Consider the following 16,980-nt stretch of genomic DNA (forward strand, 5'->3'; position numbering starts at 1 on the left):
TGCACAGGAAAAGTTTAACTTATTTTTGCAGGTATGACTCAACCAGTATGAGTAACACAATACGTTTTAGAATGGGCACTATTCTCATGTTGTATAGGTGTAGGCAGTTTAATTGCCTCAGAAGAGGTGACGGGTTCCACACTGTGCACCACTCCTCAATTGGTCTCAACTGCTCACATGATCAGCTTTGACCAAACAGAGAGCAGGTATAGTGCATTGGTAGTCTAACACCACCAATGTATTGTGGCAATTAATAGGCTGAAGATTGCGTTTGCCATCTTCGATGGCTGAAAATAGAACCTGGAACTGGTCGATTGGAGGGAGGGCAGAGAACAATAACTGCAGGTAATATACCCCTCTCCTCCCATCCCGGAACAGAATTTTGTCCCAAAACTGCAGGGTCGCTTTAAAGGTGAGGAATGGAAATTCTACGTAAAAGGAAGCGCAAAGTGTATCCTGTATCTGCTTCACAGTTGCCTATAGTTTTTACTACTATCATTGCCACATGGTGTGTTCTCTTGTAGGAGTTTGCTTACACATGAATGGCCATCAGATACACGGTGGTTATTGCTGACACTTTATATAGCTGATAGATATAGTTGGAGACACCAGAAGTGCTGCATTGAGTTGTGGTGACGGTTTGGCTGCAGGAAGGAGTCCATGTATTTACGGTGAACTGATGGGGATTAACGGTTGTGTCTGGTGCAAAGAATAGTCTATGTCCTAGGATTGTCATCAGTAATCGAGGGCACAAATGAGAGCCACTCCACGCTTTATCCAGTGTGACTGGGGCTTGCTGCTGGGAAGCTCCACCGCGATTACGTAATTAGTGGAATGTCCGGTGGTTGAGAGAGTTCCTAGAAAGAAGAGCCCATGAGGACACCATAACATTAGAGAACGTCCAATACAGCTAGAGGTTTGCTATTCTCTTACCTGCCCTTGTCAGCGTCTTGTAAATGGGGCACAGGTACTTCCCAGATACAGGCGACTTGCGTTGAGCAACAGGGAAGAGCCAGATGACGGCCATCTCTGTGTAAAGTTCTTTGGGTCTTGACTCTGCTAACTGCATTGTAGTCTTATCCCAACAAGCTCCTTCCAGGTATAAACCGTATATGTAGCATCCCTCCGAGGGGCGCTCTCGCAAATCTGTCACTGTCTCACCAAGGACCTGTACAGGATACAAAGAATTGTTTGCAACTGTATGTGAGACAACAAGCTATCAAAATTATTCACCTCCTCTGCAATTTAGGTTCATTTCCAAATTTCTTAAACATTCAGCTGTTTGCAAAAAACAAGCAAACGAACAATTTACATAGCTCAACACGACTAATAAAACAAGTGGTTTCTCCAAATTCAATACAAAATGCCACTTTTACTGACTCCTGCAGTCTCAGAATTGTTTACCCCCCTTCATCTCCAGCATCTTTAGTACTTAGTAGAGACCCTTTTGGTATTATGACCTGCTGCACCAGACAGCATCTTCTTACAGTGTTCCTGAGGAGTCTTACCCCTTTCCTCATGGGCAATGGCCTCCAGCTCACTAATAGTTTTAGGTTTGTGTGCTGCAACTGCCTTCTTCAAATCCCACCAAATAATTTTTTATGTGGTTCAAGTCAAGCAACTGTGATGATCACTCAAGTCTCTTCCAGGACTTTTTCAGAAACCAAGTCTTGGTAGACTTCGAGGTCTGCTTGGGATCATTGTCCTGTTGGAAGGTCGAATGACGCCCACGCTTCAGACTCCTCGCAGAAAGCATGACGTTTTCTTCTAGGATTTCCTGATGCTTGATAGAAAACATCTTGGCCTCCAGCTTCTGCAGGTTTTCAGTGCCAGAGGAAGCAAAGCCGCCACAGAGCATCACTGAGTCACCGCCATGCTTCACTGTAGGCAGTGGGTTCTTTTTAGAGTATGCTTCATTCTTGATCCTCTAGACATACCGCTGATCAAGAGGCCCAAAAAGTTCCAGTTTTGTTTTATTAATCCACAGAACACAATCCCCAAACTTCTGTGGCTTATTTATATGGTTTTGAACATATAGGCAGTGACTTTTCTTGTACTTTTGGGTTAGTAGCGGTTGACGTCTTGGAGTTCGAGCATGAGAAACCCCAGCGTTTAGTATGCACCTTACTGTGCAAACAAAAACCTCAGTGCCTGCTACCATCAGATCTTGCTGTAGGTTTTTTGTCACTTTGGAAAAGGTTTTTGACCACCTGGGAATCTGGTGATAGCTCCCTCTTTCTGCCAAGTAGTATAGTCAGCATTCCTCTAACTCTGAACTTGGGAACTGCTTCCACCTACATCTCTAGGAACATTCAGCACCTTTGCTATCTTTTTGTATTCTTTTCCTTGTTTATGCGAGCAAATGATCACCTAACGTTTTGTACCTTTCTATTGACTTAGCCGCCATATTTCTAACATGCAGTTAAACATCACAGTAACAAAGCCTTAGTCAGTCCAGATATCTGATGTGTTTTATCTCAAGGACACCTGATGCAACTAATGAAATCCTTGATTAGTAGCATCAGATGTGCTTGAAATACCTGATGTGTAAATGTGTATTCTTATGAGGGATTCTGAGATGGGTAGTCATTAAAAGTGACATTTTGTGTTGAATGTGGAGAAACCATTTGTTGTGTTGAGCTATTTAAATTCTTCTTATTTGATTGTTTTTTGCAAATGACTTAAAGTTTGTAAATTTAGCAAACCTAATTTGCAAAGAGGGCAGAATAATTTTGATTGCAGCTCTATTTTAGTTGTTAGTATGGTCAACTTTAGATCCAAAGCAGGTTTAGAGCCTCCAGAATACAGCGGTTCGTGTTGATCTCACCTTAAAATCAAAGGAGATTGTGTCGATAGAAATCACATGTTTTCTTGCAAAGTTTTGCAAAGTTCCAGTGAGGAACGCCTGAGGGAAAAACAGTCCGCTGATCCAGAAGACAGCAGGGATTCCATCCGTGATCCACTTCTGAAGGAAGTCAATTCTCTGTAGAAGATCTATAACCCAGGAGGCCAGAGGTTTCAGGGATGGATAGGCCTGCAAAGAGACAAAATACAATCGCATTATTCTGAGGCTTGACCCGGGTGACTGTAAATTCAGACAGGACGCTCACCTTCGCTTTCCAGAGTTCCGGCACAGAGTTGTTAAATAGACTGTTCGCCATGAGCTCCAGCTGAGAGGACATGACGACTTGGCCTTTCATTGCCTTTAGCAGATCTCTCAATGTCTGGAAGAGGACTTCGATGAGCCGGTTATACCTGAGGCGATAAGGACTAATGTAGTAACTACGATACACAGAAGCAGCAGATCTCACAGCTAGCCCGCTCCTTACCGTATGACTTCTTGTAACAGCACGGTGTTCATGGACTCTTGATACATTACCGGATACTTTACCATCACATCCTGCACTGAGATAAGCTGCGGAATCTTCTTCAGGATCCCTTCTGCAATTTCTTCCACCATCTATGGAGTCATTTATCAGTTTTAACTGCCTGACCAACACAATCACCTTTGACATGCATGTGGTGATGGTACTCACCTCATCGCGGCTCCCTCCTGTACTCTGGGTGCGCGGCTGCAGGGTTACCAGAGAGCTTAACAGGGACAAACTTTCATTCTGAGCAAAAGTAATATTTGCATTTTCATGGAGTCCAAACAATTCTGTCATATCATTGAGAGGAAGAGAACGGATGTAGTACAGGTAACCCTGAGACAAGACGCCAAAGAGGAGAAATAGTCAGAACGTGATAAATAACAAAGTATCTACATATGCTGGCTTTCAGGTTTATGTTGCTTTTCATACCTATTCAGTGTTTGCTATAAACTGCTGCTGCACGCATACACTGAATGACCCCTTTATTAGCGCCTCTGGCCCTTTCATGATTGTCGCTTCCCTGTATGGAAATAATCACATGACCCCTGAGTGCAGCAAAAAAAAATCACGTGATAAGTTTTCCGTGGATCAATTTCAGTGTGAATCTACGTTAGATGGAAAATCCAGCGATAAGAGTGACTTTCAACGAGGCCCGGTCATTGGTGCTGGACTAGCCGGGGCTGGGATGTCACTGTCAAGCACATGGGGTTTTCTCATACAGTGGTGTGGACAGTATACCAACAATGGTGTGATCGAGGAAAACATCCAGTGAAAAGGGATTGTGTGGATGGAAATAACTGGTCAACAAAAGGGGTCAGAGAAGGATGTCAGGAATTGTTCTGACCAACAGGCGCCGCACAGTCAGGAGCAGCTGAATACAACAATGTTGCTCCTTAGCCCTGCTGGGCTATAACAGCAGTTCCAGCACCATTGTATCTAAGAGAAATCGAAATGTGAGTCCAGTGGGCAAAACAGCACAAAACTTGCATCACTGAGCAATGGAAAAACATCTTAGTCAGATGAATTCAGATTTCTGTTGCATCGAGCTGATGGGAGATCAGAATTTGGCGCAAGCAGCATGAATCGATGACCCCTTCCTCTCAGCTGGTCAGAACATGTCAGCACCTTCATCTAATCTGCGGCATCTACAAGAAGCTTCCTGTCTGCAGTGGCCGATATTCCAGCAGAACAATTTAATTTCCTTATGGAATCTACGCCATAGAGAATTGCCGGGTTCCGAAGGCCAAGTGAGGTCCAATGTGCTACTAGATGGGGGTCTAATAAATGGGCCGTTCATTGTATGCTTGCATTATCAATATGACCATAAATAGAAAAATAAGTGCATTGAGCGTTAATCAGAAGTAAAGGTCCCTCACGTTAAGGTCACAGGTTGGACTAATCTGCAGATACACTCCGGACTCGGAGAACTTGTACCCTTCCTCTAGAACTGGGGGCTGGTAAAAGTCTTGCAGAATGTTCAGGAGGCAGCGTCTATCCCAGTCATCTGTAACACGTCCGCCATAATTAATCTCCCCCGCTGTGTAACGCAGGACCTGCCACAAAAGCACAACATCTTATCACTGCATATTTTGCAAAACCCCTCTAGGTGCGGTCAGCCAGCATTGTCTCATGGACTTACCTTGTATGGGATGTCTGTATATTCTTCAAGAAACATTCGCAGCTGAGAAATGCAAATTCTGAGATCTCCGTCTGTGAATTCATAAGGAATGTTGAAGCCCAACGGTCCAAACTTTCGTCTTTCTAGTATGCTCCCATGGAAAAGGCAGAGAGACAGCAGCAAACACTTGTATTCGGGAGTCTGGTGAGAGAAATTGGAGTGCAATGCAAGACAGGAGAAATAATGAAGATCCACATAAAGCAGTATCTCTTGTAATTCCTAGTGAGGGGGCAAGTCATACACGAAAACCAGACATCCCAGCCATTGCCCCACCCTGACCCAAAAATGGATCTCCATAGCAATTACATTTTCTCGCAAATCCTGCTAAAACTGTCCCAATCTGGCAAAAAGACATAAAGCCTGCGGATGATAACTACACATAGAACACCATTACCAGAGTACAGGAAGAGGGGTATCATCTCTCCTTAGGGAGAACAGCTAGAAGGTGAGTGAGGAGACTTAGCCCAACCTCACACGGGCGAGCGCAATATGAGAGCGTAAATCCCACCTTCATATTGCACTCGCCATCCATGTGAAAGCCCCGAGCATGCAAGAAGAATCGCAGAGTTTCTCCTATTGTTTTCAACATGCAACTTGCACATGGTGCGATGCTCCCTCCGGCTCCATTAAAAAAAAACCGGTGCTGCGATGCAAGATCACACAGCCAGATAAAACCTGCCACGATTGGTTTCTCGCATAGCATCACATCACCGTGCTATGCAGGAAAAAAAAATGCTTTTGTGTGTGCCCCTATTCAAAAGAATAGGGTTCATATTTGTGTGTCTCAAAATCCACCCATCTTGCGCGATTTTATTGCCCGTGTGATGCAGGCCTTATAAGGCCATTCATACTCCTCTTGGAAATTTATGCAAATAAGGAAGATGTAACAATATCTCTGCAGCACCACCCACTGGATGGCAGCATTCCTGCAAATCAATGACCGACTCTTTATACAGGTCTTTATAACAATGATTGGGAATTGAAAACAAATGCATACAGCGGGTCTGGAAAGCTTTCAGATCCTTTCACTTTTTTATATTTTGTGGCCTTGTGAAAATGAAAAAAAAAAAATCAAGTTTCCCCCCATCATTCTGCACGCAGTACCACATAAGGACAGTGATAACAATGTCAGAAATCTTTGTAATTTTTTGAAAATGAAAAACTACCATCTTGCATTGACATAAGTATTTACACCCTGTACTCAGTACTTAGTTGAAGTCTTTTTGGCCACGATTCCAGCCTCCAGTCTTCTTGGGTATGATGCCACAAGGATGATGCCACACCCAGATTTGAAGATTTTCTGCTATCTGTGGACAGCCATTTTCAGGTTTCCAGAGATGCTTGATTGGGTTCAAGTCAGGACTCTGGCTGGGCCACTCAAGGACATTCACAGAGTTGTCTCCAAGCCCCTCCTGGGTTGTCTCGGCTGTGTATTTAGTGTTATTGTCTTGTTGGAAGGTGACCCTTCTGCCCAGTCTGAGGTCTCTTGCGCTCTGGATCAGGTTCTCATTATCTCTTTACTTTGCTCCACTCAGCTTTCCATCAACCCTGACCAGACTCCCTGTCCCCCAGCATGATGCTGCCACCACCTGTAGGGATGGTATTGGGCAGGTGATGAGCAGCGCTTGGTTTCCTCCAGACACAACGTTTAGAATTAAGGCCAAAAAGTTCCATCTTCGTGTCATCAGACTAGAGAATCTTGTTTCTCGCAGTCTGAGGGTCCTTTATGTGCTTTCTGGTAAACTCCAGGCAGCTTTTACATGTCTTACTGAGATGATGAAGAGAAATGGGAGGCCTCCAGAGCTAAATATCAAATGTCATACCAAAGGGTGTGAATACTTATGTCAATTCAAAATGTTTTTCATTTTTTAAAAATTACAAAGATTTCTACCATTCTATTGTCACTGTCATTATGGGGTGCTGAGTGCGGAATGATAGAAAAACACTAGACCACAACATAGCAAAATGTAAAAAAAAGTGAAAAGGTGTGAAAACTTTCCGAATGCTATGTATTAGGGGTGCTCCATACAATGTTAGAATAGGAACTTACCTTCTTGCTGCTATTAAGCTGTGCATCACTTATACTCAAGTATGTGCGCAAGAGATTAGCTTTCACACCACGTGGAGGTTCAATGGTGAGTTTAGAGCCATTCTGCAAGATGGACACTGGGAACTGGTTACTGGGCATACTGGTGAGCCAAAGCCTAAAGTCCCGATGAACCTAAACGAATAGCCAAGCCATAATAATCAGCGACAAGGGTGCATTGCAGTATGAAGAAGACGGGACAGGTGCGCTCTAGTACCTACCTTATCTGGGTCTATACTTTCTATTAGTCTTTCTAATGAGGGCATCCAACTTGGGGCAAGATGACAATTTTGGAAAAATACCCATTTTCCACGCTCCATGGCATTACGCATCATGTTTTCAGCCCAAGGACCCTAGAGACAGAAAGAGGGGGAAATCTCAAGACTTGCAAAGAACAAAGATTAAACGGAGAAGAGCATGGAAGATAAACCCACGCAGGATCGTCTAATGTTGGGGATCCGGGGTGTTTAGTTTGTGGGTACACACCTGCCCCTGGCCAAGAGATATAGCTGATAATTTCTTAGAAAACTTCATCTCCTCTGCAAATTTGTAGAGATCTGCGGCCGGGTCAGTACCAGGTGATAAGATGAAGATTAATGGAGTTACAGGTGAAGACTCGCGGTACACGGCTCCCAGGTCTGCGGTCTAGATTCAAGGATGAAGATTACAAAATCCTGTGTCACTAAAAATAGTTTCCCGAACCACATCCAATCCAAATACAGATAATGACCAACAGCGGGACTATACCATATCCACCTACCTGGGGTTCAATGAACTTTTGTCCCAGCTGCTGACAGACATAGTCCTGCATGGCGTTGGTAACTTTGTCTCCTCTTAGACATCGCAGAATCAGCAGCTTTTGGAAGGAATCTAATTTTTGGTCCAATTCACCAGGAAGCTTTTCCCTGAAAGCAACAGAATACACGTCAAAGACCTCCGGAGCTGCGGCACTATATCACTGATTTGGATCTCTATAGGTGATGATTTATGGATGTTCACGGATGTGACATCTGCTGGTCACAAATCTGGTATAGTCCTCCACTCACCGTTGCGGCTCGGAGCTGTCGCAGATCCTTCTGTATTCTTCTTGGTGTTGAATAATTTGCTCTTTGAGGTCACTAAAGTTGTTCAATATATTCAAGGCCTGGATGTCTCTCCATGCTCGCTCGGTCAGCCATTCAGCACAGGGGTTCTCAGCTAGAGTGGGGGCCGTGCCACCGGACAGCAAGAAGCGCCATTCTTCCTGTATACAGTATATAATTCCAACTCAATTTCACGATCATGAACTGACCCAACAATGACCGATGTATTAACCATTTCCAATCCACTGTCTGACATCTAAAGACATTATAATTTAAGGCTGTACAGCTCGGATGTTGGAAGCCAACCATTGGGGTTCTCTAACTGCATATTATCAGCCTCTCTGCTGTCGGAGCCTATCTAACGTGTCACCTCATGCAGTACTGGCTTTAGCCAGCTTATAGCGCCACTGTATAAAGGCAGAAAAAGAGTAAGACCATAGGAAAACTAGGAGAGAAATTGGATTGGAAAGTGTTAAAGTTGACTGGAAGGCCCAGTATAAACAACTGTAACTGCCCTCTTAGAACATGCTGACATCATAGGGAAGGTGAACTGATTTTAATGTGTACCACGCTATGCCCTACTATCCCTAAAGTGACTGCAGTGGGAACATCTACACTCTGCAGGTTTTAGTCATCAGGAGGAGGTCATCAGAAATTCTCTAACATCCACTGATATAATAATAATCCTTATTTATATAGTACCAACATATTCCACAGTGCTTCATAAATTGGGGAAAACACACAAAATAGGTCATAACATCCAGTAATAAACCAATGTGTATCTTGAAGAATCATGGTGAGGGCCCCCGCACAAGAGCTTACAGTCTATAAGAAAGTGTACAAATAGGATAATAAAAAAAAATAAAAAAAATATATGAGTGGTGACAGCAGTGAGCGACAGTGGCGTACGTCGTAAACAATAGCTCTCTCTCACTGTACTCACGTGGTGATGTATTGGGCAGTGCTAAGAGACGCTAGTACAGACAATGAGGTGTGTGGGAGATGTAGTGGGGAGAAGGGGGATCAGGTTTCCAAAGGGGAGTGTAGAAGCAACGTGGATGAGGAAGAGTTTAGATTAGGGAATATGATAGGCTTCCTAAAAAGATGTGTTTTTAGGGCACACTTCAAGCTGTGGGCATTCCGAATTAACCTCATTGTCTGGGGTAGCACATTCCAGAGAACTGAAGCGACTTGGGAAAAATCTTGGAGGTGGGAGGTTCGGATTAGAGAAGTGTGTAGTCTAAGGGTAGGGTGGTAGACAGATGAGAGAGGAGATCTATGGGGGTATAGCACTGTGGAGAGCCTTATGGGTGAGGCTGATGACTAAGTTGTAGTCTATATTTGATGGGTAACCAGTGTAGCGACTGGCACGGGAATGGAGGCATCAGTGTAGTGACTGGCACAGAGGGGAGGCATCGGTGTAGTGGCTTAACAAGAAGATAAGCTTAGCGGCTGCATTCAGGATGGATTGGAGATAGGAGAGTTTAGTTAGAGAGACTGCGAGTTACAGTAATAAAGCCAAGAGTGGATCAGGACAAAAATAAGAGTTTTTGATGTCTCCACAGTATGAAAAGGGCAAATTCAGGAGATGTTTTTGAGGCGCAGGTCATATGAGCGAGCAAGTAATTCAATGTGGGGAGTAAAGTTAAGGTCAGAATCAAATATGATCCCAAGACAGCGGACGTGCTGCTGAGAAGTTATGGTGGTACCACAGGCTGAGATAGATATATCAGGCTTATGTTGGTTATTACATGGCGGAAACACAAGAAGTTCAGTTTTTGAGATATTCAGTTTTAGATAGAGAGACCGCATAGTGTTAGAAACAGCAGACAGACAGTCACTGGTGTTTTATAGTAGCGAAGGTAGGATCTCAAAGGAAGAAGTATATAATTGGGAATTGTCAGCATAGAGATGGCATAGAAACCCAAATTTACTGATATTTTACCCAAAGGGGTCCTGTAGATGGACCAGAGGAGAGGACCAATGACAAACCCTGAGGAACCTCAACAGCAAGAGGAAGAGAAGAAGTAGAGACGGCAAATTAAACACTGAACAAGCGGTCAGAGAGATGGGCGGAAAACTAGTAGAGCGCAACATCCTTAAGACCAACAGAGTAAAGCATACTGAGGAGGACTTTGTGATCTACAGCGTCGAACACCGTAGAGAGATCCAAAAGAGGCAGTAGACAGGGGTCGATGTTCAATTTAGCTATCAGGAGATATTTTGGCACTTTGGTAAGAGCGGTTTCTGTAAAGGGTCAATGAAAGAGTTAACTAAGAGATAGTTAATTAGGCAAGAGTAGACCAGACCTTTCAGGAGTGTGGAGATGAAGAGGAGAGTAGTGTTAGGTCAGTAGTTTCTTGATGGCGATATGACAGCTTGTTTGAAAGAGGAGGGAAAGACACCAGAAGAAAGAGGTTGAATATTGCTGTGAAGTGACCGATATCATTAAGGTGACTTGTGGCATCCCTAATTTACAGCAGCTACCTCCAATGTACATGTATAGTATTGACAGCCATTAAGATGCTTTATGTTCCAAGTCCATCCTGACTCCAGAGTCGTCCTTTCTTTAGTATTATGCACTCACCATATTAATGAGCCCTTTGTCCATGAGAATCCTCACGCACAGCAGGAAGGAGAACATCAGTTTATGCTTTTCAAAGAGACTCCGACACACGTTGCAGTAGAGGCTGAAGGTGAAATAGGTGTTGATGTTGGTGATTCTTTTGTCCACCGTTTCTGTAAGAGCAAATTTATGACATCTCAACTCATTTATAGCAAGCTGAACATGCACAATGAAGCCAAGTGAGAGGCAACGTGGTGACCCTGAAGAGGTGGAGAATAATGTATATTATACAGAACAAATATTGGGTAAGAAAGCCTGGCACACATAAGATAGCGGTCACTGACTGTGAGCATATTACACTGAACTTATTAGAGCCCTTTGCCCCTTTACTAGAACCCATGGCCCTCTCATGATTGGCACTTCCCTGTATGGATATGAGAGCCTTGACCCCAGAATGCAGCATAAAATCATGTGACAAGTTTTCCGTGGATCAGTTTCAATGTGAATCCACATTAGATGGGAAAATCCAGCGATAGGAGGGACTACCAACAAGGCCTGGTCATCGGAGCTAGACTAGTCTGGGCCAGGATTTCACTACCAACTGCTTGGGGTTTTCTCATGTAATGGTGTGAAGAGTATACTGAGAATGGCGTGATCGAGGAAAACATCAAGAAAAATGGGATCCTGTGGATGGAAACAACTTGTCGTTGAAAGGGTCAAAGGAGGATGCCAGGAATCGTTCTGACCAACAGGCGCTGCACAGTCAAAAGCAGCTGAATACAACGCTGGTGCTCCAACGTTTTGAAAGCACAAATTGTGGCTCCTTAGCAAAGATGGACTAGAACTGCCATTCTGAGGGAGAAAGGAAGGAGGTCCAATGCTCTACTAGACGGGGGGAATAAAGTGGCTATTCAGTGTACTTTCTTTAAGAAGTTGGTCAGATGTGTCCACAGATGTAAGACTATTGCCAGATCCTTATGAAGTCAACCATATGATCATTAGTAGCTTTTAGGAGATTTAGTGTTGGACCAAACAACTGAAATATGCACGTACATAACGAACGATACAAGTGATAAAAGGAGGAAGGTTAAATAAAGATGGAGGTAGATTATAATAGAGATATTAATGGGTTTACACCAAGACATGGAGATTTTCATGACTTACCAGCTCTCTCAGAGTTGGCAATGGCAGTGGAAAAGATCCCCAGGAACCACTCCAGTGAGTACTGATACATGGGGTCTACGTTGGACAGATCCGAGACACAGAAGAACAGGATCTGTGTCCTTACAGCTACAGGGACATACTGGCGCCGGGTGATATCTATATCTCTTTCTGTCTGCTCTGCCGCTTGAACTTTTGCCTGCGGAGAAAGTAGAAGTATACAGAAAAAGTCGTCATGTTACAACCAAGTGATTGCTGGTGAATGGGCGCAACACCTCAGGCTGCAGATTACCTACCTTGATCTCTCCAGCTTTTACTTTTGAGGCCTCCAGGACTTTGATTAGATCCACATCATCCACTGGGTTTCCTTGTGAGGAGCTGAGGCGCATGAGAATCTGGTCCTCGATTTCCTTCAGCTCCTGACGCATTTTAGCATTGGAGAGAATTAACTGGTTCTTGGCTTCTTCTAAATCTGGTCGTTCTTCAGCCACAACTAGTCCGAGGAGCTGATCCTCTAGGCCACTGGATGGCAATAAAGAGGAAAAGACTCAGAAGAGCAAAAAACCCAGTCTGTGAAGACCATGAAAACCCTAAATACATCTACAGAAATAGGTGTAAAAACTAGGTGAGTATTAAGACACCCCTGAAAATAAGACACTGTGCCTCTTTTGGGGCAAAAATTAATATAAGACCGTGTCTTATTTTCCAGGAAACACAGTAGTAGCAGGATGTGGAGTCTCCAGGTACCCCTTTAATTTCAGTGCCCTTGCTCCATGGGGAGTGGTCTGTGAAAAAGACCATGGCCTACAAAAAATATTTTATGCTTTGTTTTCTATGGCTTCTCCAATAGTAGTTTCTAAAAGTTGATAACTATGTGTTTATATCAATAGTTTGTTTGAACCAGTAAATGTCCCATCACCTGGGAGAAAGCGTGAAGTTGATGAGAGTGACCTTGGTACATATTTCAGGTGGGTAATGAGGGTTGGGTAGTTTGGTTGTGATGTACATCCTGAAGTCATCATGATATGGAATGACGGCATCGCCCAAACGTAGAACAGTGCTACCTTGCTGCTTGTATGTCTGTGATATGGAGACAGGATGTGCAAAGATCAGAAGATTAACTGATGAAAATTAAAGCATAACTCCAGTTGCAGAAAATGTTTGAGATGTCATAGTGATGTCAAAAGTTTTGATCAGTGACAGTCTGGCTGCTGAGACCCCCACCGGTCACTGAAACGAAAGGGTAGAAGTGCTTAGCCGAGTGCTGTGCCCCTTTGGCTTTATTTGTTTCACCTCAGAGATACGAGCAGAGCGTGCACGGACACAAATAGTTCCACCACCGGAAGAGGCAGAGTGCTTAGCTCAGCACTTCTGCCCTTTTGTTTCAGCAATTGGTGGGTATCTCAACACCCGGACTCTCATCAATCAAAACCTCTGATATGTCAACAGTGTCCGGGAACTGAAGGTACAATTTTATGATTTACCTGTTTGAGCAACACCGGTTCCAGTGCAGGATCCAGCTCTTCTCCTACATTCTCCAGCAAGAATGGCTTTCCGAAACGGATAGCGTTTTCTAAGCTGCGTAAAAAGTCACGGTCGCTGAGTTTCACGACGTCCAAGCCGCTGTCTTTCTCCTGTTATTGTATGCAAGTTGTAAGAGTGTAAAGGGACATTTACACTGAAAGAAAATTGACAGTTTGAGTAGCTAATTAGCTACATAAAGAGTTAAATGCAGGCAGAGCGGGATACCACTGATAACTCCAAGAACAGCAGCTGTTTTGTATATGCAAACAGCTGCTTTGTTCTCAGAGCTTTCAGCTGGTATCCTGCTGAGAAGTCCCAGCGGGATACCAGCTGAAAGAATGCTATCAGCACTGCCCGCTAAGAAAATCAGCATGCGGCGCTGATAAGTCTTCGGGGACTTCTAGCTTGCTAGAAATCAGCGATGAACGAATAGTGCATGAACAGTGCACAATGGCAGCGCGTTTAGACACAACGATTATCGTTCAAAAGACGGCTTTTGAGCTAATTTTGAGCGTTAATTGTGTCTAAATGGGACTTAACTGGTCTATATGTATGCAGAGAGAATTCTGCTACAAATCTCTGCAGACTGAGAACAGCTAAGTGATTTCTATGAAACATTCTCCTTCGTCCGCAGAAGTCCACTCACCAAATTCTTGATCCACCTGTTGGCTTGACCTTGAGGGTCGATGAAATGAGACCAGCGTTGTGAATACTGAGTTATGACTCCATTCTCCACAGACAGAGTATCATTGGGAAGTCCTGCGATCTGGAAAGAGAAGGGACTTTAGGCAGAAGTTCCTTCCAACCCCAGACTACTCAAGTTAAAGCACAAGATAAGAAACTCTACAGAATTTCAAGCTGTTGTCTGGATTAGAAGATATCTGGAAGAGTTATCAGTAACAGCCTAAATACCTTTTTTTTAGGAAACCTCAGAGCCCTTGCCATCTCACCTGCCAGGAGCGGATTTTCACAGGGTCTCCCAGTGTCCCTATAAGGGCCGGCTCCGGTGTACAAGGGACTTCCAGATCCTTCAGCTTTTTGGTCCACTGCTCAAACAGAGAAGTCCGATACTGCCCCTGAGAAGACGACAGATGTGTAATCAAAGAAATGCAACATACTACACTGATATATTGTGCATAATGGCAAGTTTACACCAGATTCTTACAGTGAATGGTCCTAGATAAGCCAGGAAGCCAGCGCAGAGCAGCAGATCTCCTGTCACATTGACTAGCAGGTTTTCCAGGTTTAGGACTGTATCTTGCCAGCGCTGACGCTCATCAGCTAAGCCGGTGATCAACTACGAGAAAGGAGACCATCACATGAACATAGGATGACAAATGTGGGAAGTCAGTGACTCCTTAAATAAGGCAGAGGTAAGTCACTGAGGGTATTGGTGTCTTCTACCTTATCAGCGCGGATCAACCTCTGTTCACATTGGTCACATTTCTGCTCTAGCTCTTCCTTCTTGGACATGCAGTCTCGGTACTTTGCTTGTAAAGTTGTGATCCCTTCTTCTACCTCGTTGAGTTGGGCTTTGGCTTTGTCAAGGATCTTCTGCGTTACTGCCAAATCTTCCTGAGCTTCTTTAAGTGCTTGCTGTACAAAACAGAGTAACACAGATGGTACTGATTCTTTGGCTCCTGTGCAGGTCTCACCATAACCTGCTGTACCAGCGAGTTAATAGTTATCTCCATCCCCTCTCAGTTCTGGTCTCCCCCCCCCCTCACCTATGTCTTATCCATTAATCAGTCCTCCTTTCACCCTGGTTTGTACCCCATTATCTGCTTGCTGATCAAGGTTCTAACCTCATTTAGTTCTGTTACTCTAGTCCTTGCCAAGCCATGTCACCTCTTCTATTCCATGCCTTGCCATGTCATCTCTATTACTACACAACTTGCCAAGTCAGCTCTGCTACTTTACATCTTACCCAGCCAAGTCAGCTCTACTCCTCCTTGTGAAGATCTACTATGCCTTGTGAAGCCAAGTCAGTTTTGCTACATGATATCTTACCAAATCATCTATGCTACTCCATGCATCTATGCTACTCCATGCTTTACCAAGCCAAGTCAGCTCTACTACTCTATGCCTTGCAAAGCCAAGTTAGCTCTGTTACTCCACATCTTGCTGAGTCAGCTCTACTACTTTATGCCTTGCCAAGCTAAGTCGGTTTTGCTGCTCCACGTCTTGCCAAGACAGCTATGCTACTATCTACTTTGCCAAGACAGCTATGCTACTATCTACTTTGCCAAGACAGCTCTACTACTCTACACCTTGCCAAGTCAGTCTGCTACTCCATACATTGCAGAGTCTGCTTTGGTGCTGCTAAGCCGCAGCACAACCAACAGTCGCAAACTGCAACTTCAAGGGTCCACAGGCATCACTTACCCAGGTGCATTGAGATCACAGTTGAAAGAATGGCTGCCATGTTTGTGATTTACAATTTTGGTTTTTTTGGGGGAATACATTCAACCCTCCCTGTGCGCATCTGTTGTGTCAGCTGATACCGCAGAGAACCCTTACAATGCTGGAGACTTATTCTTCACTAACAGGGAGGATTCTTGGCGGTAAGAGCGGACGATCATTTCAAAACATTGAGCCCTTTAAGATTTACCTGGATGAGCTCTCCTATGTTGCTGACTCCGTGTACTTACTCTTTTAGGTTCCACAGCTTTTGCCACAAAGTGATATTTATGCATGGCTCGCACCCACTGACAGATGGAGGTACAAGCCTTCGACACTCTAGCGATGGCTGTTGGCTGAAATTCCTCATTATCTATATATGGCTGTATGGCTTTTATAATGGCGTCCGGAATATTATCCTGACAGTAGGAAGTAAAGAGAAGCTTATGAGATGGCGAATCACTTTCTTATTCTCCATTCTTTATTTAACACTTGACGACTCTTACCTTGTCAAATTTGAATAACCCCTCTAGGAACTTCCCCGGATCTTGCAGCAGACTTTTCCCCGGCTCCCAGTAGTCGTCTATTTTACTTCCAGGTTTCTCCCCGGCCACTTTCTTTGGTTTCATGCCTTTCATTATGCAAACTGCTTCAATCACAAGTTTTACTCCTTCTGGGGGTCGCTGCATGGCCCTGACCTGCAGGGGAGACCCACATACAAAATTTAGGCTAAGGCTACATGAAGACAGTAATGTCACATTGCGACACTGCATCTAATGATTGTGCACACTATGTTGACAAAAGTATTGCCTCCCACCACCACCACCAATCCTGTGCTGTCAGGTGATGTGTATAAGGATCACACAGGTATATCCCAGTACAGAAACCATCAGAATGTCACCAGGTCTAGCGCTGACAATGGGGTTTGGTGGTGGTATGTCACCAACCAATCAGTATACAGTGATTTTAAAATTTCTAAAGTCCACTGTTGTCAATTTTATTGGGAGGTGGAAGCCATCTGGTGTGTGCGGTGTAACCACATTCAGGGAGACCTCAAACTGACAGAACGTGGACAACGAAGCCTTGTGTTAGGGATCGAACCCAGGACCTCC

General features: G+C 44.2%; 1 protein-coding gene across 2 annotated transcripts in view; it reads right to left on the bottom strand.

The window, feature by feature from the left end:
* Positions 1 to 564: 564 nt before the first annotated feature.
* The window catches only part of DNAH1 (dynein axonemal heavy chain 1), a 99,157-nt gene continuing 82,741 nt past the window's right edge, over positions 565 to 16,980 (bottom strand). For both annotated transcript variants that reach the window (XM_066596925.1, XM_066596924.1), the window contains exons 56-79: positions 16,375 to 16,566; positions 16,120 to 16,287; positions 14,873 to 15,064; positions 14,634 to 14,765; positions 14,419 to 14,544; positions 14,115 to 14,234; positions 13,429 to 13,578; positions 12,864 to 13,024; positions 12,241 to 12,466; positions 11,948 to 12,143; positions 10,805 to 10,956; positions 8,182 to 8,378; positions 7,896 to 8,040; positions 7,622 to 7,780; positions 7,357 to 7,488; positions 7,100 to 7,270; positions 5,011 to 5,190; positions 4,748 to 4,924; positions 3,537 to 3,704; positions 3,330 to 3,460; positions 3,111 to 3,255; positions 2,828 to 3,034; positions 934 to 1,168; positions 565 to 857 (exon numbers count right to left, since the gene is read on the bottom strand). In XM_066596925.1, the coding sequence (XP_066453022.1) occupies positions 736 to 857; positions 934 to 1,168; positions 2,828 to 3,034; positions 3,111 to 3,255; positions 3,330 to 3,460; positions 3,537 to 3,704; positions 4,748 to 4,924; positions 5,011 to 5,190; positions 7,100 to 7,270; positions 7,357 to 7,488; positions 7,622 to 7,780; positions 7,896 to 8,040; positions 8,182 to 8,378; positions 10,805 to 10,956; positions 11,948 to 12,143; positions 12,241 to 12,466; positions 12,864 to 13,024; positions 13,429 to 13,578; positions 14,115 to 14,234; positions 14,419 to 14,544; positions 14,634 to 14,765; positions 14,873 to 15,064; positions 16,120 to 16,287; positions 16,375 to 16,566 (3,984 nt within the window). In that variant the 3' untranslated portion in view covers positions 565 to 735. The remainder of the gene's footprint in view (positions 858 to 933; positions 1,169 to 2,827; positions 3,035 to 3,110; positions 3,256 to 3,329; positions 3,461 to 3,536; positions 3,705 to 4,747; positions 4,925 to 5,010; positions 5,191 to 7,099; positions 7,271 to 7,356; positions 7,489 to 7,621; positions 7,781 to 7,895; positions 8,041 to 8,181; positions 8,379 to 10,804; positions 10,957 to 11,947; positions 12,144 to 12,240; positions 12,467 to 12,863; positions 13,025 to 13,428; positions 13,579 to 14,114; positions 14,235 to 14,418; positions 14,545 to 14,633; positions 14,766 to 14,872; positions 15,065 to 16,119; positions 16,288 to 16,374; positions 16,567 to 16,980) is intronic.

This window comes from Eleutherodactylus coqui, chromosome 3 (genome assembly GCF_035609145.1).
Source record: "Eleutherodactylus coqui strain aEleCoq1 chromosome 3, aEleCoq1.hap1, whole genome shotgun sequence".
NCBI lineage: Eukaryota > Metazoa > Chordata > Amphibia > Anura > Eleutherodactylidae > Eleutherodactylus > Eleutherodactylus coqui.